This window comes from Marmota flaviventris, chromosome 18 (assembly GCF_047511675.1).
Source record: "Marmota flaviventris isolate mMarFla1 chromosome 18, mMarFla1.hap1, whole genome shotgun sequence".
Classification (NCBI taxonomy): domain Eukaryota; kingdom Metazoa; phylum Chordata; class Mammalia; order Rodentia; family Sciuridae; genus Marmota; species Marmota flaviventris.
In genome coordinates, this window is record NC_092515.1 from 59,944,373 (window position 1) to 59,971,066 (window position 26,694).

Consider the following 26,694-nt stretch of genomic DNA (forward strand, 5'->3'; position numbering starts at 1 on the left):
TGTCCAGCTCACTGGACTCCTGTGAGCAGGTGTTAGGGGAGAGTGAAGCGGCAGCCAGGGCCCTCCATCGTGTCCCCTCCACCACATCCCCCAGTGTCCACTGGAGCCGCGGATTTCTACGACGTGCAGAAGGTGGGCATGAACTCAGCGCCGGTGTGCTCCGGACTTGTGCGCAGAGCTCACGCCCCTGCGGATTTCCTTTGCGACAGTGCTGGGAGGTCTCCTCCCTAACCCCGTTCTCCACTTGAGCTGCACAGAGCTGGGATTTATTAAACTGCAACCCCCTGGCGGAAAGTGCTTGCCACTGCGCCGGGCGCGTAGTAAGCGCTCAATGAAAACGACTTTTATGGTCCCGGTGCGGAAACTGCGCGCGTTCTCCTCTTACGCCGGCTCTGCAAGCTGGCTGCCGGCCGGCGCCCACCCGGGCCCCCGCGCCGCCTTCCGCCCGCGGAGCCCGCTGGGCGGGGGAGGGGGAAGGACGGGGGGGGGCGGGGGGCGGGGCCGGACTGAGCAGCCCAATCGGCGTCGCCAGTTACCGGGGGGGCGTGGCCTCTGGGCTCGCCGGCAGCCTTCAAAAGGCGGCGCGCTGGCAGCTGCACCCGCTCGCCGCTCGGCCAGTGCGGAGTTCCCGACCCGCTGCCTGCCCACTGAGCTCTCTGCGCCCGCGCTGCCCGCTGGACGAGGAGACGCCAGTGCGGTGCTGATTGGAGGCCTGCGGAGGTAAGTGTCACTTAGATCCTCTCCTTTTGCAAGCTGCGGTCTGCTCTCCCTGATGTCGGGGCAGCTCTGTGTGCATCTCAGAGCCTTGTTTTGAGGCATGCCCTTTTACAGACGAAGGAACAGGCCAACGACTAAGCCACTTGCCCAGGGCTCACAGCTAGGAAGCTGAGGGGCCAGGACTCGGTCTGTCTGGTCTCAGATCCCTGCTCCCGGGAGGCTGGATGCTCTTCTGCCTTCCTGGTGCAGTTCGCTACCATTTGTGGCCTCTGGTGTTGGGGATGGGTGTCATTGACGTGGATGTGGCAAGCATTGGAAAGTGTTCCACCCACGTGTGGAGGGTGGGTGATTGGCAGGTGCCTTCTACCTGACAGTTTTCAGGGCCACGCCTCTTTGTAGTCTCATTTGCAGCAAACCTGAAAAGTGGCCTTCTTCCCATATTTCAGATGAAGACACTGAAGGTCAGAGAGGTGAACTGAGTTGTCCAGGCAGAGCCAGAGCTGGAAGCCAGCACTCTCTGCTCCACAGCTTCGGGCGGGTGTGTCCAGGTGTGAGGCAATCTCAGGGAACACATTTCTGGATCTCTAGCTGGAGTAGGCATCTGCGTAACTCCTTGCGTGGGGAGAAGTGGTCGGGTGGCTGTAGGGTCCTGGGAGTCGGCTGCCACACAGGGAGAGCCAGGACCAGCCCCTTGTGTGGTACAGACCCAGACCCTTCCTTGCCAAGGGCTGGCTGGTGAAGGAGCGCGGAAGGGCTTGGCCAGGGGTACTCACTGCAGTCCAGCTGGACTGGGCATCTTTCAACCAAAAGCTGAGCTGCTGGTCTGACTGAGAAAGCCTTGGGGCTGTGGGCATGCCCAGCCCGCTCAGCACCTGGAGTGGACTGGGAATTTCCACTCTGAGACTTTGGCCTCCTTGCTCTGGTGGGACGGGGTGGGCCTGTCTTCCGTCTAGGATCTGGAGTCTGACATCCTACAGAGCAAGACCAGGGACGTGCCCCCAGCCCAGATCACCTGAGAGGGATGTCCCAGGGGTCTTTATGTTGTGTGAACCGGTTCTGCTTCTGCCTGGCCTAGCTGTTTGCACGTGGGGAAGGGGCAGGAGGTGTGGGCTGTGTTGCTGAGGAGCCGGGCGAGGCCCCATGCACACACTCTGCCCACATGAACAACCCTGCCCACACACCTGGGCAGTGGGCTTCTTGGTCCCCACCTCCCAACTGAGGAATCAAAGAGTCAGCGAAGTGAAGTGTTTGCCCAGGAGACCCAGCTGGGTGTGATGGATCTGGCTTGAGACCCTGCACACCGGACCTGGGTTCTACCTCCTTTCCTTTGTGGGTCTAGGGATGGAACCAGGGCCTTGCACATGCCAGGCAAGTGCTCTGCCGCTGAGCTGCCCCCCAGTCCTGGGTCCCGCCTCTTTAAGACCCTTCTCTGCCTCACTGCTAACTCCGCCTCTGAGCCTGACCTTCCCACAGGTGTTTTGTCTGAAAGGGGCGCCAGGTAAAGAGCTGGATGGGGTGCCCAGGGAGGAGACAGGAAGGGAGAGAGTCTGATTTTCAGAGTCCCCTCAGGGGTAAGAGTAGGGGTCGTGACAGCCACGTTTATAATCAGTGCTGGCAGCTGGCACTGTCCTGGCTCTTACGTGGACCAGACGGCCAGGTTTCCAGGAATGATCTCGCCGGCTGCCCTGTGAGGGGGGAGCACACTGAGGCTCAGGATGAATCGGGCGGGGCGGGGGAGAGCGGCCCTCCCGGCTGGGCCCTGCCCAGGTGCTGGAGGAAGGGGCCACTTGGCTGCCGTAGCAGAGCCTGCCAGGAGACCAGGCTTCTAGTGCCAGATGGGTCCTCTGTGTTGCCGGGGCTCTGGGTCCCTGGCGCGGGTTCGGGCGGGGCAGGAAGGGCTCCGCTGACACGGGGCTTGGGCTCAGCTCTGCCAGCAGGCATGGTTCTGCCCGCTGAGAGCCCTGCCCGGAACCTGGACCAATACTGTCTCCCAGAGTCCTGCCACGGGGCTGGAGACGAGAGTTGGCACCCCAGCCAGGTCTGGAGCTGGGCAAGAAGAGCGTAAGGCCCCGGAGAGCCCCTGCACGTCACCCCTTGCCATCCCAGAGGGGATATCCGGCCCTGTGTGGGTTGCACCTGGAATGTTTTAGAGGTGGGACCCCCAGTGCCGACCTCCTTGGCCTGAGGGGGCTGGAACGTCCCTCTTCTCTGTCACCAGCGTAATCTGCTGTGTGGGGAGGTGCCGCCGTGTCTGCTGCTCCCAGCTCAGGAGGCTTTTTTTTGCAAACTCACTGGTTTTTGATCAGTCGCAGATGTGCAGACCCAGCATCAGTCAGGGGCTGAGGGCTTGTCAAGAAGGGAACACACAAGGCAGGCGTGACTTTATGTCACTCCACTGAACTCAGGAGATGCTCGGACTTCCACGGGCCGCAGACCCGGAGCACCTTCCAAGTCCCAGGGAGCATGCTCTCCCCCAGAGCAGGCAGGGTCAGGCACACCGGGGGCTTTGGCAGGACCAGCCGTATATTTCTCTTTTTTCTTGAAAAATATTTTATTACCGTGAAATACACAAAAGCAGACAGGCATGGTGCTTCACACCTGTAATCCCAGCTACTCTGGAGGCTGAGGCACGAGGATCCCAAGTTCGAGGTCAGCCTCAGCAACTTAGTAAGACCCTGTCTCAAAATAAAATTTTGAAAAAGAGCTGGGGGGACTGGGGCTGTGGCTCAGTGGTAGAGCGCTCGCCTAGCGTGCATGAGGCACTGGTTTCCATCCTCAGCAGCACATAAAGAAATAAACAAAATAAAGGTATAAAGTAAAATTTAAAAAAAGAGCTGGGGATGTGGCTCAGAGGTAGAGCACCCCTAGGTTCAACCCCCAGCACCACCACCAACAAACCCACATGAACACGCAACTTCCCCTTTTAACCCCTTGAGCTGTGCCATCAGTGGCTTTCACCGATGTGCAGTGCTGTGTGACCCTACTGCTGTCTAATTCCAGGGCATTTTCGTCATCCCATCAGGGACCCTGTGCTGTGAGCAGCCCTCCCCAGCCCCTCCCCAGCCCCTCCCCCAGCCCAGGCAGCCCCTGCCTGCCTCTGTCTCGGTGGCTGGTTCTGGACACTTCCCATAGGTGGGACCACGTGCTGGGGTGTGGCCGGCTGTGTGTGGACAGCTGTTCCCTCGGCACAGTGTTCTCCAGGTCCATCCCCCTTACAGTTTATATATCACAACATCATTCCTTTTTTGTGGCTGAAAATGTTCCACCGAATGGCTGGTGCACATCTGTGTGTCCCCACCTCCACTGATGGCAACCCAGGCTTTCCCCAGCTTGATGACACGGGTAGTTCCACCGTGGGCACATGTCTTCACTGCTCCTGCGTCTAGACCTCGGAGTGGACTTGCTGGGCCACATGGGACTTGCTGACCTCACTGAGGAACCCCGGTCCTTTTCTGACTTCCTCCTTGAGGAAGCCCCCACCTGCTGGTCCCGTTCTGGTTCCTGGCCACCCGTGTGGGGAAAGCCCGGTGCTGGTGCGTGGGCAGGGCGGCTGTCCCACCTGGGTCCCGGCAGCCCCTGGCAGGGTCCTATCTGAGGTGTTGCTGGGGAGCGCAGCCTCGGTGCCAGGCTGGCAACTGCCAGCGCTCCTCGGCTGCCGCCCCCCCGCCCTTTCAAGGCTGTGGGGACATCGTGGTCCAGCCAGAGGGAGATTTATCTTTGATTATCTCAAGTGCGGCATCAGCTTAGCCAAAAACCACAGGATCAGGAGAAGAGAGCCCTGATGAAGGATTTTGCAACTTCTGGCCCTTGTTTTTAAAATATGATAAATTATGAAATCCCACGTTTCCAGTCTGGGCTCTGGCCTGTCTCCCATCTTGCGTGCAGAGTGGCCGTGTTCCAGAAGGAAACAGAATCGCGCTCCCATTTTGCACACAGTCGAGGGGCCTGGAGCTGACCCTCCCCCAGTCCTTTTAGACAGGAAGGAGCCCGTGGGTTCTCTAGATTGGGAGCTGGTGGCCAGCTGACTTTGTGACTGACCTCTAAGAGCTCAGGGACTCCTAGAAGGAAGAGGTGGCGTTCTGCAGGCAGGGAGAGACCAGCGGGCGGGGGGGAGCTGGCAGGGTGCACCAGGTGGGGGGGCCTCGTGGCCAAGGCCTGAGGTGGCACCACCCAGGGGGCAGCTCACACAGGAGAGTGACATGGGGGCGCTGCATTCGAGGACAGTTTGCTCTGGAATGAGCTAGTTCCACGAAGTCTGTGGGGGGGCTCCATCCCCAGGGAGGGGCCCGCAAGGTGACTGAGCATGTGCAGACCCGCAGCAAACCCCCCGCACCCAGGGGCTGTTCTCTCTGTTCCGGGAGGCTTGCCTGGGGTGGGGCCATCTGTGCCTACGCCCTCCCAACCCTGACCCCCCTTTACAACCCAGAGCCTGGGCCCTCCTGGCGCCCAGCAGGGAGCAGGGCCTTGTCCTGGTTTTCTTGGGTTTGGCTCACTCCTTCCTCCCTCAAGGCCGCAGGACGAGGTTCTCCACGAGTGGTGGGGGAGAAACTGACCTTTTTGAAGCAAATATTTTGGAACCTCAAAAGCAAACTGACTTAAAAAAAAATGCAAAACATTTGCTGGTACAGGTAGATGTTTGGGAGGGGAGAGAAGCTTGGGGTGGGGGCATGCAGGGTTGGGATCTGGGAACCTGGGATCAAGGTGGAGGAGGTCAGGGAGGAGACGGGCCGTGGCGGTCTGAGCAGTGCTTCTCCGAGTGGGGTTCCTGGACCCGCAGCAGCTGCACTCGAGAGAAATGCAAGTCGTGGGCCACCCAGGCCCTCTGAGCCAGGACCTGTGGGGTGGCTGGTGCTTCACGAGGCCCCCAGCACTTGGACAGGCTCAGGTGTGGGGCCCACGGTCCTGGAAAGCTGGCAAAGGAGAACCCTGGGCCCTGGCACAGAGGAGGGATGTGGAGGGACTGGCTGGTCAGGGCAGGGGGGAAGCTGAGGGAAGGCTCTGGTGACAGGGTCTGATATGACCAAAAAGAAATTGCATCACAACAGTGGGGCGGGTGGCTCTGTGGCTGCGGAACGGCTACCCTCCCGAGCCAGCAGCCAGGCCGGGTGTAGTTCAGTGGCAGAGCATGAGGGGAGCGTGTGGGAGGCCCTGGGTCTGGTCCCAGCACCAGAGGAGAAAACAAGACAAGAGCCAGTCGCTGGCGTGTTCCTAGCCGTTTCCCTGAAGGAGCGCCAGCGGGTGGCCCTCCGTGTGCAGGCCTGAGTCCTGAGGGTCCCGGCAGCCTGCTCCGTGCACCGTTATAACCCCTCAGAACCAGCCCTGCAAGGATGAGTGCTCCCTGGGGCCTCCAGGACAGCTGCAAGGAGGCGGATCGGCTGCACCCTGCCCCGGTGCTCCACCCCAGCCAGCTCCCAACACAGCGCGTCTGTTCTCCCCCCAGTGCACCGCGCTGAACACACCGTTTATTCTGGGATCTTCGAGGCCGGGCTGCCGGACGCGGCAGATATTCTCAGCAGGGCCTTGGCCACCGGGACAAAGTGCTCTCTCAGACTGGGGATGACCCGGGCCTCTGTGGGAGTCTGTGCTGGTCCAAGTGGGAGCCCTGGCAGGCCTTTATCTGGGCTCCTGCCTCCAGAGTTCACTCTGAAGGGCTGCCTGGGACCAGACCTGGAACCTGTCACGGCTCAGAGCTCTGCAGGGCAGGCCAGTGGCCTTCTCCCCGCGCCCCTCACACACATGGCCGCCCTTCTTCAGGCAGAGTTGGAGCGCTTCAAACTTTTTAAAAAGCAACTTGTTATTGCAGTTGAACATTGCTGGAGAGGAGCCCACAGTCATTCATGTGATGTCAGGGGAACTTCTCAAAGATGAATCTGCAGAGATCCGTCCTCAGAATCCCGGCCCCCCATGTCCCCGCACCCCCTGGTAGATATGTGTGGACTCGTAATGGCAGAGCTGGTTTCGCCTGGCTTTGAACTTGGCATAAACGGACCTGTGCACGTCGGTCATGGGCATCAGGCTCCTGTGCAGTGTGTTGTGACGTTTGTCTGGGTCGCCGCATGCAAAGGGGCCTTCAAAGAGTAAGTCAGGCCTGTCCCCTCCGGCTTCTCTTCCTTGCAGGCCCCTCTTTGCATCAGAATAAAATCACGCTCGGGTGGCCTCTGGTGCCCACACACCCAGCCCGGCTGCCGTGACCCCTTCCTCTCCTGAGCCCCTGTCTTTGTGCCTCGTCTGCACCACACACCTCCACCCGACCACCCAGCAGTACTGCTGCTCTGTTCCCCTTCCTCAAGATGTCGGTGGCACACCCGTCCACCCCAGCCAGAGTGGCCCTGACCGCCCAGCAGCCCTGTGGCATGCTCACCGTCTCCTGCCATCCCCGGCACAGGCTCTGTCTTGCTCACTTGCAGGTCCCCAGGGCCCCGAGGGTGTCCCGGGCTCTTCACCTGCACAGCAGCGTGGAGGGGCTTCCCCAGCCTGGTTCTGCCTCCCCTGCTGGAGCCCCCATCACCCTGTGGATCTCACAGGGGATCTGGTGAGCACACCCCTGTCACCTGGAGCAGGGACAGTGCAGGCCCGAGCTCCTAGAGGGGGGAGGGATGGTGGAGCCCCTCCCCCTGCTGGACCCTCACGAGCACTGTGCCCAGCTGCCCTTTGTGGGGGCCTGGAGGCCCCAAGGGCTGCAGACCCCCTCCCCCTGGGCGGCCCTCAGCATGGGGCAGGGGCTGGGATCCAATGCAGGCCTGACCAGACCCGCTCGGTCCACGCTGCCCTCTGGGGCCAGGTCTTTCCTTTTGGAGATGAAGGATGCTGCCTTCACCCCAAGTTCTGCTGTTCCCTGAACCTGTCTCCAGGGGAGCATCCACACATGGGCTGAGGGCCATGCCCCAGGTCTTAGGAATTTCTGAGTGTGTGTCCCGTCTGTTTGTGATCTGCCTGGCTTGTGTGGAACACGCCTGGCTTCCTGGTCTCTCCCCACAGAAGAGGTTAGGTAAGTGTTTGTTGAGTGGCTGTTCTTCTCTTGTCTGGAGTTGGCGTATTTTCTCAGCACAGTATAGCGATGTCACCCGCTTTGAGTGTCATCGAGCCAGTTGTTGAGCATCCCGATGCCCTCTTCCCGAAGTCCCATGCGGACCTGGCTCTGCGGAGAACTCTGGGGAAGCGAGTGCTTGTGGGCTGGCGTGGCCGCCGGGCTGTGGACGGCTGGCCGTCCCTGGTTGTGTGGAGCCTGGGGGGAGCAGAGTGGCAGGCCAGGGAGGGAGCCAGCCAGTCACCTCTAGGGTCTGGCCCCTCCTGTCCAATGGCTTAGGAAAACCCGGTGGAGGAGGGAGGCGGCCTCGCCCGCTGTCTGGTTCTCCGGTCGTAACGGGACGTTCTGCCCAGCCCGAGATCTGCCGAGACGCGCTGGGGCGGAGGGAGTCCCTCCTTCCAGCCACGGCTTCATTCCTGGGATTTCTCGGTGGTTTGTGGCTATGACTTGGATCTGTCCTTGGCCTCCTGCTCAGATTTTGAGTTCTCCTTGATTAGTTCTGAGAAGGACCAGAGTCCAGGGAAGCCCCGGGCCTTTCGGGGTCAGCCACCGTTGTGGATGGGTCGCACTGTGTGCCAGCAGGTCAGCAGTGCCCTGATGTTTGGGAACCGCCTCGTGATGACCAGGCCAGTGGGTGCTGGAGCCCGAGGAGCGGACCGGCACACCCGCAGGCCTCTGCTGACCCTGAGAGGCTTCTTGTCCTTCTAGAGCCTTGGTGTCCTCCTCTTGGGACAGCTGATCATGGCAGTGCCCCACCCGTTTGTGGAGAGGATAACTTTGAGGTGCTGGAATGGAGGGGCCCCTTGCCCGGGGCTGCAGGCTCGTGACTGGTCACCAACCTCACTGGGGGGTCCAGGGAGCCAGTCACTGGCTGGAGCTCACCATGTGGACATCCCGGCTCCCGAGTCCAGCTGGGGGTTAGGGGCCGCTCAGGGGCGAGTACCACAGAAGGAGTAAGCCCAGCGGCACAGCCCCGGCTGGCTGCCGGGTGACACCAGCCTGTGGGCCAATAAGCCACACGTAAAATCAAGGCAGTGGGTGCTCAGAACCTATTCTGGCGTTTGACTGCATCTTGCTGTTATCTGAGTCTGAGGTGGTCAGTCTGTCCCTCCAATGGGGAGCGGTCACAGGAAAACCCGGTGAGAGGGAGGCGGCCTCGCCCGCTGTCTGGACTCTGGCGGTTTCCCTCAGTGACTTCTCGCTGGATGGGGTGTTTGCACCAAGGGAATTGGCGACCACACAGCCCGGCGCTTCAGTTTGTTTTGAGAGTGGGTCCTTCGCCCTGGGCCCCTCTGGTCCAGGTGGCATCTGCCGAGCGCCAGGACTGACGGGCGGACACCCCGGCCTGACCGGGGTTGGTGTCTGACCTGGGTCATCACCCTCGGCCCAGGCCCCTTCTGCGTTGGCACAGAGGCTCCTGGCCAGGGGCGGACCTGCTCCTCCAGACCTGGTCACGTCCTGGAACCGACCTCCTCGGAGAGCCGCAAAGGCGTGTCCAGGGCTCGGAGCTCAGCCCAGCGCAGTCTGTTTCAGGCTTGGGGAGGCTGCGTCGGTTTCGCCCGGCACTGGGCGTTTAGTAGGATACCTGCAACTGGATTTTGCTGAGGCAAAGGTGAGAGGGGCTCAGAGGATTGCCCCTGGACTGCAGGCCGCGTTGTTGGTCGAGCCTCCACACAACATGCTGCTGGCTGAGGACGAGGCCCTGGGCCTCCCCTCCACCTTACCCATGTGGAAACTGGGCCCAGAGAGGCTGCACACTGCGTCCAGGGCCACAGAGCTGGTGACGGGCTGTGATAAGAACTGAGCCCAGCCTGCGGTCAGTGAGGAGGCCGGCGTCACACGTAGGCCTTATATGGCCCTCTGATCTCCCCGGCAGGAGGGGGGCACATTCATTCCATAAATATTTATCCGACTGTGGCTTGTCAGACGCCGCCGGGGGCTGGTGGACGGGGGCGCAGGTCTGCGGCATGATTAAGCCCCAGGAGGGTTCCAGGAAGCGGCTCCCTTGAGCCGGGGAGTGACGAGCAGGAGTGGATCTGCCTGCCTGGGCCTGGGGCGCGGGGTCACGGGCTGGGCTGTGGGAACAGCGTGTGCAGGAGCAGAGACGGCTGGCGGCCCAGGCCTGAGACTCATCTTTCTGGCAGACTCTCCCAGACACACGGTGAACGCAGCCCCGGCCCCGACGCACGGCTCCCCTCCCTGGCCCCTGAGTCTGGGTGCTATGCTGGCTGGATTTGCTGGCCCCCACACGTCCAGGGAGCCTTGGCCGGACTGTGGGGGTGGGGAGGGCTGTATCCCGGCAGAGGTGTGTGGGAAGTGGGAAGCGGTGGGCCATCTTGAGCTGGTCACCCAGCTCCACAAATACCAGCTGGTGTCTGCTCAGTGGCTGTAAGCGGGGCTGCAGCCACTGTCCCTAAATTAGAGCCACAGTGTGCTGCAAAGCTCTGGGCCATGCCCGAGGCCCTGCGGTTCCCGTCTGCCAGCTGGGTCTTACATCGGCCCTGGGGCTGGCAGCTCTGTCGGGCCCTCCAAGCGCCTGAGCGTCTGGCATCCTCTCGAGGATCTCAGAGCCCTCAGCTTGGGATCTGATAGCTGTTTTGCAATTCCAGCAGCAGAGGACAAAATCTTCCAGAGGGCCCGTCGGCTGTCTTGAGCCACAGTCCTCGGTGGACACGTCCAGTTATTGGGAAGCCACCAGGGGGACAGGTTGAGGCTTCTCTGGAAATGGTGCTGGAGTTGTTTGGCAGTGCCCGGGGATGCCAGGCCTAGCTGAGCCGCGAGGCCGCCCCAGGCGAGCGTCTCCAGGATGCCTCAACAGCCCGACGGCAGGGGTCAGATCAGCTCGGCACCAGAGTCAGCGCGCATCACAGATGGGGCTGCGTGGGTGCCCACACTGGTGAGGGACGTGTCTGGTCAAGTGTGGCCATGATGTAAAGTCTCCCTGAGAGGTGGCAGTGGGGGCCTTCTCATTGACACAGTTGTCATTTGACCTGGGAGGGCAGTGTCTCTGCTCCCCAGAGCCCAGCCGCCTTCCCAAGGGGCAGAGAAGAGTGAAGGGCAAGACTCAGTCGCCCTGTGTGTGTGTGGGGGCTTGGGATTTTCTGGTGGCAGGGAAGCCCCCTCCTGGGAGAGCAGGAGGGCACTGAGCAGAGGGCACGGGTGGACTCTGAGGTTGGACGGAGCCGCCTGCTGCCCCAGTGCCAGGTTCTGCCTGCCGGTGGGATGACCCTGGGCAGCTTCCTAAGCCCGCAGACTTGGCCTCCACAGCTGTAGAATGGGAGTCACGAAGCCAAACCTCTGGGTGACCCAGAGGGGACATGATGTGGACTGGTGGGGGTGGTCTCCCTGGCAGAAGCCCTTTGCCCTGAGTCTCCCTGGCAGGAGCTCAGCCTGTTGAGTGTCTCAGTTGGAAAAAGTGTGAGTTTCTCAATTTTCTCTAGGAAAAAGGCAGGAGAGCCTCGGCCCCCCTCCAGCTGAGCTGTCTGGGCAGCGAGGCTCGGTTGTGGGCAGAGAGCCCCGTGGACTGGCCACTTGCCCACGCACCTGTTGCTCTGACAGACAGGTACCTCTGAGATCTTGTCTCAGCCTCTGAATTTCTCTGCCTCTCTCCCGCCACTTTCCATTCAGCAGCTGGGGGCTATCTGGACCCCATCCCTTCATTATCTGATGTGTCCTAGTCTGCGAGGGCTGTGTGGCCCCTCAACCTAGACCAGTGGCCTTCATTTCCTCGGGTCTGGGAGCCCCAAGTCCAGGGTTGAGGTGTGGGCAGGGCTGGTTCCTCCTGAGTCCTCTCCTGGCTTGCAGACGACATGGTCTCCCTTGTGCCCTGGCAGGGCCATTCCTCTGCCCGCGTCTGTGTCCTCCTCTCCAGTCGTCTTGGATCAGGTCCACCCTAAGGACACTTTAACTCCATTGCCTCTTCGAAGGCTTTATCTCCAAATACAGTCGCATTCTGAGGCCCCGGGGTTAGACCGCAGCACGCGGATCCGGGGTGCACTTGAGACTGTGAACACGGCGAGTTTCCACATGCCAAGCGCGGCCCTGGGCTCTGGAGCATCGCTGCCCCTGCTGACCTTTCTTTTCTACTTAAAATCTTCAGCGCTCCCTGCAGCCAGAACCCAGGAGCCATCCAGACTGGACCTTGTCCCCTTCCTGGCACAGACTGGGGCGCTGGCCAGGCCAAGCTGCTTCCCGACCCTGTGGTACTGGCGTGCCACCTGCACAGTGCCCTGAGTGCCTCGGCCAAGGCAGGGCTGCCCCTGGGCCAGGAAGGACGTGGAGAAGCCTCGGTCCCCCTCTTCTTTCCTCTTCTGCTGCGAGGGTCGCACCATGTCTGGTGGCTGCCATCTCTCCAGCTCCACCCCAGGCTTTATAACTCCCCTTGGAACCCTGAGGAGGTGGCCTGTGGGCCAGGGAAGTCCCTCAGCTTCTGAAGGAAGGGCCAGGGGAGCTCTTTCGCAGGGCAGCACCTGCTCAGAATGTGCTGGAAGGGTGCATTTGGAAAGCACGTGCCGTGCTTCATGCCTTGGCGTCTTGTTGTATTTTGTTGAGGAATAACTTCAAACCAAGAGAAATGGCCATGCCCCAAGGACAGAAAGGCCACCACCCGGGCCGCCCTGGGCTCATCACGGTGCCGCACTGCGCCCTTGGCCGGCTCCCCGCACGTGAGCATGCACTGACATTTTGCCATATTTGCTTGAGATTTGAAAAATAGAAATATATGTTAAAGGTAAAGATAAGCCTTGTTTCCCCTAGTTCCTGTCCTCTGTCCAGAAGTCACCCCTGAATTCAGTCTTGGGTCTCTCTCTCTCACATACACACACACACACCACATGCATTCATATAGACACACAAATGTGTATATGTAATATATACATAAATTATAACAGAATTTGGTATATGCATATACACAGTGGGTTTTTGTTTGTTTGTTTGTTTGTTTTTTTTTTTTTTGCTGTGCTAGGGATTGAACCCAGGGCCTCCTGCGTGCTAGGCAAGCACTCTGCCTCTGAGCTACGTGCCCAGCCACCTATTTTAAAATTCACACCAATGGCATCATTGGCGTAATGTTCTGCTTTGTGAACTGCCTGTTGCATTTTCTTTTATTAATGCCAGTGTGTAGTCGTTCCTTTTGCTGGCTGCATATTGCTCCACCACATCATAGGCCCCCACCCCGGCTCGCCCTGCTGACAGCCCCAGAGTCGGACCTACTGTAATCAGACCAGGTCCTCCTCTGGTTGGGCAGAGTGGAGTCACGTGAGGCTTTATGCTGCGTGCCTTTGGAGCCCTGCGCCTCCCACTCCCGGAGCACAGAGCAGAGCAAATTGTGCGTGGTATGACGCGGGGTGGACCCCAGCGGTGCCAGCTCCCGCCCCCCACATCCTCCCAGAGCGAGCGTCAGTGTTCCTCCGCGGGTAGGCGTGGCCCCTGGCCTGCAGCTGGAATTGTGCAAATATGGTCGTGGGACCAACCGAGAGAGGCTGGCGGGAGAACTCCCCAGGCTTGGATGCCCCCAGGCCAGCCGGCATGCAGAGGTCCTCCCCAGCCGTCCTGGCTCTGCCCCAGGAGGTCGCCCCTGGGGGAGGAGGGCAGCGCGTCCAGCACTACAGAGCGCCGAGCCTCTCCCTGGGCGCAGGCTATTTTTGCTCGCCAGGCCCTGGAGGGCTTCCAGGGCTGAAGATGGGAACGGCCGCGTTCCCACAGCTCGCTGCCCCCATGCTGCCCTCTGGTGCCAAGGGCTCCGGTCCTGGGATGCCCATCTCGCTTCCCTCCCCAGCCCAACCTGAGCTCCTTGTGGCCAGGGACCGTGTCCTCTCCCTCCTCAGGCCTAGCACAAGTGCTGGGTGCAGTCCACTAGGTGGCCCCGGCCTCCCCTGGGAGTAACCTTGCACTCTGTCCATCCTCTCTTGCCTCTCGGGTCAGTAGCATGGTCCTTCGTGGAGGGAGACTGTGGGCTGCCAGGGGACAGGGCCAAGGGGCCTGCTGGGACGTTCCAGGTCCACAGAGCCTCCCTGCCAGAGGCTGACGAGGGTGGACTTGGGCAGCCTTGCTGCCACCAGAGGCCTCTGCCTTCTCATGGTGAGTGGGTCCTAATACATGGGCCTCCTGGGTTGTCACAGTGTTTGAAAATGACACTAATGACCCACCTGGATAGATGCTTACGATGGGTTTTCTGAAAGAACCAGATGGTACAGCAAAATTCTCAAGGACATTCTGACCTTGATGTGAGGGACAGGGGTAGCAAAAGTTAGGGACTCTGAGGGGGCGCATCCCCCTGAGGGGACCTGGGGCTCCTCGGCGTGTGCTGGCCGTCACGAGCACTCGTGGGGACACAGCACCCTGTGAGCCCAGAGGGTCTGGGAGCCTGGCCACGTCTTCCTCCTGTCCTCTCGGCCTCGCTGCTGCCCTAGCAACTGAGAGACCTGGAGGATTAACCCGGACCTGTCTGGAGGTGGCCGTGACTGGTGACTGTCCTGAAGTGGCGGTTGGTTAGTTACCCGCATGAACCGCTGACTCGGCGACCAGGGTGCGTGCACCAGGTCTGCACGAGCAGGAGCTGGAGGAGGAGACCGTCTGCCTGGGGGCTGCAGGGGCTTTGGAAGCCCGTTTCTGTTGCTCCCACAGAATGTCCAAGACCAGGTGACCTGTAAAGGCCGGAAGTTGATTTCGCTAATGGCTCTGGAGGCTGGACGTCCAGGAGCCTGTGAGGATCTGGCGAGGGCCTCAGGCTGCACCAGGACATGGCGCAGAGACAGCCATGTTGCTCTGTGTGACAGAGCAAGGTGGTCGCTCAGGTCTCTCTTCCCCTTCTTGTAAAGCCACTAAGGCCATCAAAGGGGCCACCTCATGATCTCCTCCAGTCCTAAGCTCCACTCCAAACGCCACCCATGTGACAATGGGGGACAGGGTTCCCGGCACATGGACCTTTGAGGGCACATTGGAGTGGTAGCTGTGGGTCTGCCCCGCAGGGACAAGGACGAGTGGGTAGAGTCCTCCCTTGGTGGTCCTGCCCGCTCTCCACCACTGCTTTTCCTGAGGACCAAGTCAGCAGGTAAAGGTCACTTTGCAGCCTGTGGCCAAGTCCTTGCTGGGCTTGGGGCACCTGTCACGTGTGTGGCCAAACCATGGTGGAGCCAGCAGGAGGCAGCGACGGCAGGACCCTTGGGCCTCAGGGGCCTCCTGAGGTCTGCCCACTCTGCGCTAAACCGAGGCTGCTGGGGAGTGGCTGCTAATATCTGCTCCTGGTGTGTCCCTTGGTGATATGACATGACTCTGCAGGTCCCTCTGAGGGCAGAGACAGAGCTTGATTCACACCTTAGGCCCACGCGGGTCCTCAGTGGATGGAAATGCTGATCTGGGTCAGAAAATACAGTGACAGAGAACTTGGGCCCGGAGAAACTGCCCGGGCCATCCTGGGGGGAGTCCAGACGCGCATCTTGCTGGAAGACCTGGGCTGGGTCCCGGCTCCACCTCTGCCTGTCAGCGGGCAGGCTGGTCGCCTCCCTGAGCCTCGTGTCCGCGTCTGCCAGCAGGAGAGGCCCATGCTGCTGCACTCGCCGCCCGAGCCGGCTGCCCAGCGCTGACCGGCTCCTCCCCCCCCTGCTTCCTTCCAGGGCACCTGACACCAGCTCTGCACCAGGCCCAGGCTGTCCTGTCACCAAGTTGCTGCTGCAGGGGCAGAGCCATGAGTGGTGTCGCGAGTGGCCTCGCCTCCCTGGGGCTGGCCCTGCTGGTCTGCGGAGCCCAAGGCTTCTTCCTGCCCAACGTCACCCACCTGGAGAGCCTGCTCAGCAGATACCAGCAGACGGAGCCGCACTCCCGCGCCCGGAGGGCCATCCCCAGGACAGACCGAGAGGAGATCCTCATGCTTCACAACAAGCTGCGGGGCCAGGTGCACCCCCCGGCCTCCAACATGGAGTACATGGTGAGCGCGGGCGGCAGCCACAGAGGCTGGCGCCAACGGCGGGAGGCTGGGCTGCCATCTTGGTTGCCTACCAGCTGGTGGACGGTGGCAGGCCCAGGGTGTCCTCTGGCAAGAGAGCGTCCCCGGCTCTGTCCTTGGCACTCTGGCTGCCTCCTCCCTGGGACTCCTCCTCCAGGTTCAGTCAGCCCTACTGACCCGTCCACCAGGCCTCCCGGGGCAGCCTGGGGAGGACCGAGGCCTGGACACAGGGGTCCCAGTCCTAGCTCTGCAGCCCTCATGGGCCTGACATCTCCTTGGTCAGCCGGAGCCTCAGTTTCCACTTTGAGAATCCCTCTCCCTTGCGCCTGTGACGGTCAGCTGGAGGACCTGTGAAAGGCCCGCACGTACTGGGGCGACGATGCCCGCTTGGTTGCTGCCCGTCCTCTGGCTCCGTCTGCGAGTACGAGGGGGCCGAGTCCTCGAGGAAGGGCTGTCTGCCGGGCCTGGAGGTCCCGTCAGACCTGGAGGACCCCACACTTGGCAGCGGGTCCTCATTCCAGTCCTACCCTCACCCCCACCCCCAGGTTGGTGGAAGCGCCCACTGTGCGTTCTCCGGCCTGAGGCCGCGCTGCCCAGACCAGAGAACCCCCACACCTGGCAGCTCCCCCGTGCGTGGCTTTGAGCTGTGACCTGCCGCCGCCTGGCTAAGGACTCAGCCACCGTGGCCAGCCACTGCCGTGTGGGGCCGTCAGGCCTAGTGGACCCCACAGAAAACCGTGAACCACCCGCCCCCAACGCTGCTCCCCTGACACCCCATTTCTGACCTGAGGTAGGGCTGCTGCCGTTCCAGCCCAAGATCAGGAGGCAGAGGCTGGAGACAGAGCCCGGGTTTGAGCCCAGGTCCAGCTGAAGTCAGCAGCACACCCCAGCCCTGCCGCCCCCCGCCAGCCCCTGCTGGCACCGGCCTCTCTCGGCACGGCCACCCTCTGCGCGTCCTGTGCCGTCCACCTCGCTCACCAGGCCGCCCAGCCCTGGGTGGGGGCTGACGCCTCCCAGCGCCTTCTCCCCCGTCCTGAACCCCACTCTGGGACTGCTCCCTGCCTTCTCCTGCTTGGGGGCCGCCTTGGCTCCCGTCCGGACGCAGCCCTTGCACCACGCCCTTCTGCAAGGAGCGCTCGTCTGTCTCAGTGACTGACCTCTCTCTCCCGGCTTCAGCTAGAGGTGTACCCGCGTCCCAGCGGGTGCTCTGCGGGCGCCACCCTCTGGAACCCCATCCCCTCCGTCATACGAGCCACCGCCCCCATCCCTGGGACCCAGCTGCCGACTGTCCCTTGCTGACGGTGTGGCCTTCTGGTTGGAGAGGAGCACGTGCCTGCTGCCCCCCACACCTGCGCTGCACACCTACAGCGAGGGCTGCTGGCCGGTCAGGGCCACGGGACGAGGCTGAGTTTTGGAAATGTGTTAGGAGTCTGCATCTTTTTTCCCTTCAAGAACGTTGTGCAGCCATTCATTTCAAAGGCTTGTGCTAATTTTGGGGAGAGTATGGACGCTCTTTCAAATTCCAATGTGCTGGGCAGCTTGTGTGAGCTGTTTTAGGTTGAAAATACATAAAACTGTGGGTATAGTTGGGTACAGACTCCTCCCCACCCTTGCTGGGACCCTGGCTGGATGCCAGGGCAGGTGCCACCAGCTGGGCATGGTGACTGCAGGTGGGAGCTCACCAGGAGCCAGCCTGCGGGATTTGGGCCCCAGCTCTGCTGTGTGACTATGGCCAGATGTCTCAGCCTCCCTGGGCCTCTCCTGTCCTGTAGCCTGCTTCCTAGATCCTGGCCTTTGCCAAGAGTAACAGAAAGCCATTGAGGTTCTCCCTCCTGAACCCATGGGACGGCTTCCTGGTGAGCTTGGGTGGCGTTGCCATCTGTCCCTCAGCTCCAGTGTGCAAGCCTCACTCCTGGCTGGTTTTCCAGAACCACATTCTGGGGCGTCTTTGGGGGGGGCCCTGTGCACAGGTGTGGTCTTCAAAAGGGCCCACAGCCTCCCGTGACAGCTCTGACCCAGGTGACAGGTCTCATTGGTGTCTTCAGAACTGTCCCTGGGCCCCACCTGGTGACGATGCTACAGGCTGGGTGGGCGCGAGTCTCCTCTCCTGAGCTGCGGTGGAGGCCGGTGGGGTCCGAGGCTCCTTGGTGCCCCGTGGGTCAACTGCCCCAGCCTCGGCCTCCTCACAGGACGTTGGAAGAACACCCAGGTGTGGCAGGCTCTGTGAACACCTGCTGTCCTCAGTGCCAGGTCCCCTCGGCCCCTCACATGAGCTGGCCCTCGGGTGGGATGGGCAGGGCGTGACGTGTCCGTGGGACGGTGCAGGTGTGGAGAGCTGAGGACCCCCAGGGCCATGGAGCACGGTCGCCCTGGGCCAGCCTGCTGGAGTGTCCTTCCACTCCCTGCTCCTGGGCATAAGCGAGGCCAGAGCCAGGCACCTGGCCCAGCAGATGCAGAGCTCCTACCCAGACGGGTGTGGGGCCTTAGTCTGGCCCCTCTGGGGCAGGGTGACACAGGACTCCTGTGCGGGGGCTTATTGGGGAGTTGACCATGAGCCCAGAAGACAGGATCAAAGAGCCCGGCCTGGGCCGCTGCAGGGTATGGGGGTGGGATGGGGGCTCCCGGCGGCTGAGGGAGCTAGCGCCCCCTCCCGGCAGTGGAAGGCACTGCGTGCCCCACAGGCTGGCTCCCCGTTGGCCCAGGCACCCAGGGCTGTGGACTGCCCTTCTTCTGGCTGTGGGGGCACAGGCCCGGGGGGCTTCTGCAGCACTGGGGGGAGGTCTGGGCTTAGTGGACACTGAGGTGGGGTTCTGTCACCCAGAGAGGAGCCTCAGCTTCCCCACTGTCCACTTCTGAGACGGGAGGTGGGCAAGGGGGTGGCCCAGGATGCCAGCACCATCTGCCTGGGGCGCCCCCCCCCCACGGAACCGTCTCAGTTATCTTGGCCAAAAGGGACACAGGAGAGGCAGGGAGGGAGCAGGCCCGCCACTGCCTAGGGCAGCTCCACAGCAGCTGGCACTTGGGGTCCTGTAGCTGGCTTAACAGGCCCCAGGGCTCTGCCGGTTGGCCTTAGGTGAGCGCCTGCTGTGTGCGAGGGCTGGGGGACCAGAGCCAGAGCACAGTCTCTGCTCCCCAGAGCCGGAGCCTGTCGGGCACTTGGTGGGGGAGCAGCTGCGGGCGCGTGGTGAGCCGGGAGGGCTCTGGGTCTGCCCTCTGCAGAAGGGCAGGGCCCTGGCTCCGCTCCTGATGCTCTTTCCCAAGGCGTCCTCTGCTCTGTGGCCCAGGGGCGAGTGGGCTGCCTCCCCTGTGTGCGGTGCCTTGGCCCAGACCCCAGCCGGCCCCTGTCCAGGTCGGCTGTGCGGGGGGCTGGGCAGCACAGGAGACAGAAGCCCTTCCTGATTTCCCTTAGGATGGGGGTGAACGTGTGCCACACCTGGCCATCTTCTCCAGGGCACTGTGTGCAGGCCCCTAAGGTAGCCTGCCACTCTCCCCATCCCATCCAGACACCCAGTATAGTCCTGTGCTTCTGTCCCCTGTCCCCCATGAGAGCCACCAAGAGTCTAAGATCCCAGGAGTCCCAATGGCTTTTCCATGCCCCTGGCCACGCCCATCCCTGGGCACCTCCACCCTTCATCTCCCCGCTGCTGCCCTCAGCCGGGGGTACCGCGTGCCCGTGTTGCAGATGGAAACCGGGGGCTGGGCGCGGTCGCACACACGTTCACAGGTCGCTCGGGGCCATCCCGAGCCAGGGCCATCCTGAGCCAGGACCAGCCTTAACCAGGACCCATCCTTAACCAGGACCATCCTTAACCAGGACCCAGCCTTAACCAGGACCCATCCTTAACCAGGACCCAGCCTTAACCAGGACCCATCCTGAGCCAGGGCCCATCCTGAGCCAGGGCCCATCCTGAGCCAGGGCCCATCCTTAACCAGGACCATCCTTAACCAGGACCCATCCTTAACCAAGACCCAGCCTTAACCAGGACCCATCCTGAGCCAGGGCCCATCCTTAACCAGGACCATCCTTAACCAGGACCCATCCTTAACCAAGACCCAGCCTTAACCAGGACCCATCCTTAACCAGGACCATCCTTAACCAGGACCCATCCTTAACCAGGACCCAGCCTTAACCAGGGCCCATCCTGAGCCAGGGCCTTCTCCACATGCGTGACCTGTGATTCAGACTCCGGGCCGGGAAGAGCCTCGGGTCACCATGGCACCAGTGGAGAGAGCAGGCTCCAGGCCCCTGCAGGCCAGAGGCCTGACCCCTGTGGGACCCTGGTGGGACCCCGGTGGGTGGCCATGCTTCTCTGCGCCTTGGTTTTCTATCCTGTAAATTGGTCATTAGAGTGTCGAGGTCAATGTCCTCACTGGACCACAAGGAGGGTGCGGATAAAGCCCAAGGCCAGGCCCCCGGCACACCCTGACCAAGGGAGGCCCTTCCCCAGGCTGCTGGAGTGGCCTCAGCACCTTTCCCATTTCAGACACCAAGGCCAGCCGAGGGGAGGGACTTCCCCAGGTCGCAGCAGGGTAGAGGCTGAGCAGGGAGCCCGGGGTCCAGCCACCTGCCACCTGCCACCTGCCAGTGGCTGATTTAGGAGCCCAGCGTCACAGAGCCTGGAGCCCTTCCCGTGGTGTCCTGGAACCAGCCGGCCTGCAGGGAGCCTGGCCGTTCCCCTCCCTGCCCTGACCCCTCCTGTCCTCTGCCCTGCAGACCTGGGACGAAGAGCTCGAGAGGTCAGCGGCGGCCTGGGCGGAGGAGTGCCTCTGGGAGCACGGCCCCACCAGCCTGCTGGTGTCCATCGGGCAGAACCTGGCCGTGCACTGGGGCAGGTAAGTGCTGTGGGTCCCCCAGGCTGCCACGGTCCCCCTACCTCCTGCCACCACTGCAGGTGCCCACCCCGTGTAGGCTTGGCACTACTGCCTGTCCTCGAATTCAGCCCAGAGTGGGGGGAGGGAGGGAGGGAGGGGGAGAGGGAGGAGGAGAGGGAAGGTGTCCTTTGACCACAGGCTGGACGGCTGTTGGTGACCAGCAGACTCGACCAGCTTGGCCCTGAGTCCCCAGTTCTCTCGGGCACACCGGCCACTCTCCAGGCCTGGGTCTGCTTCCCTCCCGCTCTGGTCATTGAAAAGCTGGGCTGGGATTGAGATGGCCTGTCCAACAGAGGTCAGGGCTCGCTGTCACTTCGAACAGAACCACTTCGTGGCCTGGCCTTTCCTGTGGCCACGGGCAGCATGCTGTCCTCTAGGTCGGTGACAAACCTGGGCACTCAGGACGGCCCCAGGGGTTCGTGGTGGGAGAAGGAGCGCTTCCTTTAGTGGGCGCTGCTTTCTGTGAGCGCGGCCTTCTGCTGGCCCCACGGACGGTCTGAGGCAGGAGACCTGAATTCTGCCCTTGGTCTCTGGCCCCTCCGTGGCGCCTGCGGGTGCTGAGCCGCGTTCCCTGGCTGCACCTGGAGCCCGGGGCCCACGACCTTCCCCGCCTCCTGCTTCACCTCACGGGCCTCGGGTCCCGCCTGGAGAGGCGGCAGCTCACGGCAGCACCTCCTTTGCTCTTACAGCTTTGTCTTGGGTTTGGTTTGGGGGCTCCCCTGCGTCAGCTCTGGGGCCACTGAGGAGCAGGGTTGATGGTCAGGGGCCCCGGGCTTCTCCACACACCTCCCTCACTTGTTTCCCCAAGGGCTGCTCGGCCTGTGGCCCTGTGCTGGCCGAGCGTCCCCTCCAAACTGCCCAGCATGACTGCACCCGTGTCCTTGGCCTGCGAGAGGTGGACATGGAGAACCTTCTGTTCGAGGCTTCCTCCTATGAGCCTGAATGTCCCCGAGCTGGCCCCAGGACCAGACGAGAGAGGCTGTTCCTGGGCCCTGGCTGACCGCGACCCTTGGCTCTGGGTACAAGCAGTAATTGTTACAAGACCTCAACTGCCTCGCTGACCGCATGGCCCTGACAGATGGCCACTCCCCCGGAGCTTTTTCTCCTTATTGAAACCACTTTGTTTACACTTGCTGGTGACGATGACCATGGATTTGCATCCAGTTTTCTTTCCTGGTTAAAACAAAGCAAAAGAGAACAGGGCCAAGCTGGTGGGTGGGCAGCGGCCACAGAGCCAGTTCCCCTGGGAGGACAGCTTGGGGACAGGTGGTGCCCGGCCCTCCCCGTGGGGGTGCAGGAGGAGGCGTGAGGGTGCGGCCCTAGACCACTGGCTTCCCGCCTCGCCCTCCCTCCCACCTGGGAGGCCCACACGCCTGGATGCGTCTGTCCAGTGAGCTTCTGCCCCGAGTCCTCGGGCACCCTGCAGCGAGGTCCTGAGGGGGACAAGCATGAGGCCTTGGGTTCCTCCCTGAGGGGCAGCAGGGACCCCTCTGCCCTGTCCCCCATAGCCGGGAAGGTCCCCACTTTCAGACTCCTCTGCCCAGTGGTGTCCCGTCTGAGGGTGGCCGCCTTAGGTCTTACTTCCAAGTGGTCTCAGGTCTGAAATCCCGTCTTTCTTAAGCCATAGAATCTGAAGTGTGGGGCTCGTGGCTGCGTGTACGGTCCCTAGCGTATGTGAAAATAATGCACAGTTGACATCAAAAGGACCCGCGGGGCCAGAGAAGGGTCTCCGGCACACACAGATGGTGTATGGGTGCCCAGGAGCCCACTGGGCCCAGGGCCACCACAACGCCTGGGGGCACCCTCAATTCTGGTTGTAGGCCCCGCTGCCAGGTGCAGGGTGGAATCGGGGGCCACCCTCAAAGCCGCCCCCGCCCGCGTCCTCCGGTGGCAGTGCTCCTGCTCTGGGTCCTCCTGGGCCATGGGCCGTGGCCGGAACACAACCGCCCTCTCTGCCCGCAGGTACCGCTCTCCGGGCTTCCACGTGCAGTCCTGGTACGATGAGGTGAAGGACTACACCTACCCCTACCCCCACGAGTGCAACCCCTGGTGCCCGGAGAGGTGCTCGGGGGCCATGTGCACCCACTACACGCAGGTAACTCGGGACCGGCCACCACCGCCGCCCCGCACCCCAGACCCAGGCTTTCCGAGGCCAGAGCCGGAGCATCTCTGTGCTGTCACCGCCTCAGAGCTCCCTCAGTGGTGCCACTCAGAGTGCCGCTGGGGGACTGAGCTCTTTGTCCCCAGCTCACAGTAAGGCCAGGACCGGGCCAGCACCGGAAGCTTCTGAGGCTATTTCACGTTGCTGGGGGATGTTCACTATGCGTGTTTAGTGGGGCTTTTCATCTTTTATTTATTTTTTTAAAGAGCTCTGCGCCCCGGGGGTCAGGGAGACCCTCGCCCCTCTGCTCTCCACAGCCAGCTCCTCCCAAGCCCAGGAGGTGCGCCTTGTGCCTGGGCCTGACGCTGCTCTGTCTTTGCAGATGGTCTGGGCCACCACCACCAAGATCGGCTGTGCCGTCAACACCTGCCGGAGGATGAACGTGTGGGGCGACATCTGGGAGAACGCCGTCTACCTCGTCTGCAACTACTCTCCAAAGTGAGCGTCTGCCGCGGGTCCTGGCTGGGTCCCCACTACGACTGGCTTCGCCGGCAAAGACTCTCAGCTGTTTCTCATAGTGAGGGTCTAGGAGTGGGGTGAGGGTCTAGGAGTGGGTTAGGGTCATCTTAGCAGCTCAGCAGTGTCGGGGGGACTCCAGCCCTTTCAGTCTGTGCCTTCCTTGCCTTGTGACCCCAAGGTGGCTGCAGACCACCTGCATCCTGTCTTCCCAAGCAGAAGGAAGTAGGATGGTAGGAGAGGGCACCCCTTGGGCACTTCTCCAGAACTAGACCAATCCGAGACAAGGGGCAGGTGGTTCCCGGTTGGCATTGGTCAAGGAGGTTGCCCTGGTGGCTGCCCAAGTCATGCCCTGGGGCCACCGGAGCACACAGAGGCAGGAGTGGCTGTTGTCTGGGCGGCCAGAGGGTCTGCCAGGTGCTGTTGCTGCTATTCTCTGAAGGCGTGCCCAGACGGCACCCGAGGAAACCCAGCTTCACGCTGGACCCGACTTGCCATCCTCGTTCTGTTGTCCTGCCTGAGGGACCACAGGACGTCGGTGTGGCCCCTCCTCAGGGGACCTGTCACCGTGTCACTCAGCCCTTATTCATTCACCCCGTTGCTCACTGCACAAATATGTGCTGACCCTGGAGCTTCTGTCCCCATGTGAGGCCGCGGTCTGCCAGCTGATCACTCCGCTGGCCGCTGTCCTCGCAGGGCACGCTGCAGAGGGGCCCTCACAGCATATTTGCCCAGTGACTGAATGAAACGGGAATGACCTCATCTGCTTGGGTTGGGTCGGGAGTGGCCCTGGGAGGTAGGTGACGGGGAATCGCCGAGGCCGGGAGGAAGCAAGCTCTGCAGATGCCGTCAGGCAGGGTGACGTCACCGCCAGGAGGCTCAGGAGCCCACAGAGCACCGTCACTGCTCCCCGGGGAGGGGGGGCAACTGGATTGACTCTTCTTTATGTGAAAAACACCCTGGAAGGTGCAGTCAGAATAGAGTCCCCCTCAGCACCGGCCTTGCTCGGGAAGCCCTGTGCAGGATGAGCTGCCCGAGGAGCCTGTGGCCAGGGGCAGCTCCACCGCGGGCTCCTCGCTCCCTGCTGGGTCCCAGGAGCTGCAGGTCAAGCCCCGGCCCTGCAGGGTTCTGGCCAGGCCCCTTCCTGGCTGGCTGCCTCCTGGCGTGTGCTTCCCGGGCAGCGAGGGCGTGAGCCCCCTGGCTGTCTCTGGAAGGACACTCACGGGTGCACCAGGACCCACCCGATGGCCTCTGCAGCGTCCTTCCCTCCTGAGCAGCCCATCTCGAGATGCAGGCCACATGGGGGTAGGGCTTCAATGCACGGATCCTGGGGACGAGCATGGACATGTCCACATACACCCACACACACACTTGTGCTCGCACACACCTGCTGTCCCAACAGGCCCCGTGTTGGTGACAGCGCCACACCTGCATCAGCGCTGAATGTTTCCAGTGCCCCAGGCTCCCTCGTTCCCAAAGTGGCCCGGTTGGCACCCCTGGCAGTCCTGTCTGGTTGGGACCCCGCGGCAGGGGCTGTGTGTGGGCTCTGGGTGTCCAGCACCTTCTGCCGGGCATCGCCTCTGTGAGATGCACCCGTGGTGTGTGTGCTTACTGTGGCCACGTGATGGTCAGCTCTGTCCACGGCTTCTGTCCTAAGGAGAGAGCCCGAGACCCTGGGCTGGGCTGGGCACTGTCCCTGGCACAAGGGTGGACACTGGCCAAGAGGGTGGGCTCGGGAGTGGTGCAGGGCTCATGCTGTGGTGGCCTCATGCGTGAGGAGGATGGAGGCAGCACCCAGCCTCCCCCAGCCGCGGAGCCCCCCTCTCCCCTGCCACCCCTCCGCCCCCTTGATGCATCTGGAGGTTCAAGGCCACAGAGGGGCACGTGCTCAATAGAGCTGTTTCTGCAGTTGGTCCTCTGGCCAGCACCAGCAGGCCCCCACCTGGGCTTCTGATTCACCAACCCTCCTGAGCAGCCCTAGGGCTTCCGAGTGGCCGCCTGCTGAGGCCTCACCACAGCCCACTCTCAGGAGCTGGGGTGGGGTGGGTCCCTCTGCTGGAGGCCTGGTGTCCATCCGGGGCCCAGGCTTCACTCAGGGCTGAGGAGGCAGAACCAGGTGCCGGCTGGAAGGGTCTCAGCTGCCGGGTTCTGTGGGGTTTCGGAATTCTCTAGACTGCCCTGGAGGACCTGGGTGGCTGCCTGTCCCTGGCACACACCCTCCTCCCCGACTTGGTGGGACTGTGTTCGGGGTCCCCGGGGGGTCTGGAAGAGTCTCATCTCCAGGCCCCGAGGCCCCTCCTGACGGTGTTCCTGGTCTCCTCCAGGGGGAACTGGATCGGAGAAGCCCCCTACAAGAGCGGCCGGCCCTGCTCCGAGTGCCCGCCCAGCTACGGAGGCAGCTGCAGAAACAACCTGTGCTACCGAGGTAGGAGCACGGGACAGCCACCGAGTGACAGGGACCTCCTGACCCCAGTCACAGACGGCTTGAACCAAGCAGGGAACCAGACCCTACTCAAGGCCCCAGAGCCCCACCTGGGGGTCCTGCTCGCCCCCGAACCTCTCTCCTCCCGCGGCTGAAGCTGGGGCACAGGGCCCGAGCCCTTCCGCTGTTCCCGTGCGCGTCTGCCGGGCCTGCGGTGTCCCCACGTCCTCTGCTGCTGTGCATGGCCACCCACTGCCGACCCTGCCCTTCCCTGGGCTTCCAGGGGCCATGTCCCAGGAAGGGCCAAATGGGCCCTGGCCGCTGAGGCTCGTGCGGCACCGTCAGCAGTGACCGCGGGACGTGCAGGAGGACAGGTGGCTCTGCGTCAGGGGAGGTGGGCAGGCGGGAGTAGCCCTCTTGGCAGGGAGACCTGGGGTCGGTCGGGGGCTCTGGCAGGGAGAAGAGGAGGGTTAGAGGGAGGTTGCAGGGACCCGGGCACTCTGCTGCCCAGCAGCTGTGTACAGCTGACTGTTCCCTGTGGGGAGGAGGGACCAGCCTGCAGTCTGCTCTGAGGAGCCCCTCCCGCCAGCCCCTGGCTGTGCACCCTGCTGCAGCTGTTCCTGAGAAACCGCTGGGGCGGCCTCCTGCTGGGAGCCGCAGTGCACCTGCCCCATGTGCTCATGACCCCAGCTCCCCGTGAGCCCTGCCCTGCTAGAACTGCCGGGCACTCAGGGCCCCGGGGCACGTGGCATGTGTGTCCTGCATGGTTTTTGGTTAAATATGCCCCCAGTTTCCACAGAGACTCACTTTCAAAGGACAGACGCACACAGAGACCTTAGATGCCACTTTACCCACGAAACGATGCCCCGTGTGCATATTTCTTTATTTTTGGTGGAAAACGCCCAACTCCTCTTGGCAGGCATCCCGTCTCCTCGGCCAGCCATGCAAAGTCCCCCGAGAGCCGCTTACCTGCATAAGCTACTTAATAAGTGCGCGTCGCGGGTGCCGGGCAGGGCCCTGACCCGTAATGGAGATATGGGGGCTTAAGGATAAGGAGAGAAAAGGGAAGCCGGCTTCCCTCCAGCCCCCCGTGTGGG

The 26,694-nt window shown here is 62.4% G+C and overlaps 1 protein-coding gene across 2 annotated transcripts in view; it reads left to right on the plus strand.

Annotated features, from left to right (window-relative positions):
• The first annotated feature begins 611 nt into the window (after nt 1-611).
• Crispld2 (cysteine rich secretory protein LCCL domain containing 2) overlaps nt 612-26,694 on the plus strand; it is a 53,155-nt gene continuing 27,072 nt past the window's right edge. For both annotated transcript variants that reach the window (XM_027933068.3, XM_027933069.3), the window contains exons 1-6: nt 612-720; nt 15,358-15,668; nt 20,401-20,519; nt 22,521-22,653; nt 23,042-23,157; nt 25,500-25,600. In XM_027933068.3, coding sequence (XP_027788869.1) covers nt 15,429-15,668; nt 20,401-20,519; nt 22,521-22,653; nt 23,042-23,157; nt 25,500-25,600 — 709 coding nt within the window. In that variant the 5' untranslated portion in view covers nt 612-720; nt 15,358-15,428. The remainder of the gene's footprint in view (nt 721-15,357; nt 15,669-20,400; nt 20,520-22,520; nt 22,654-23,041; nt 23,158-25,499; nt 25,601-26,694) is intronic.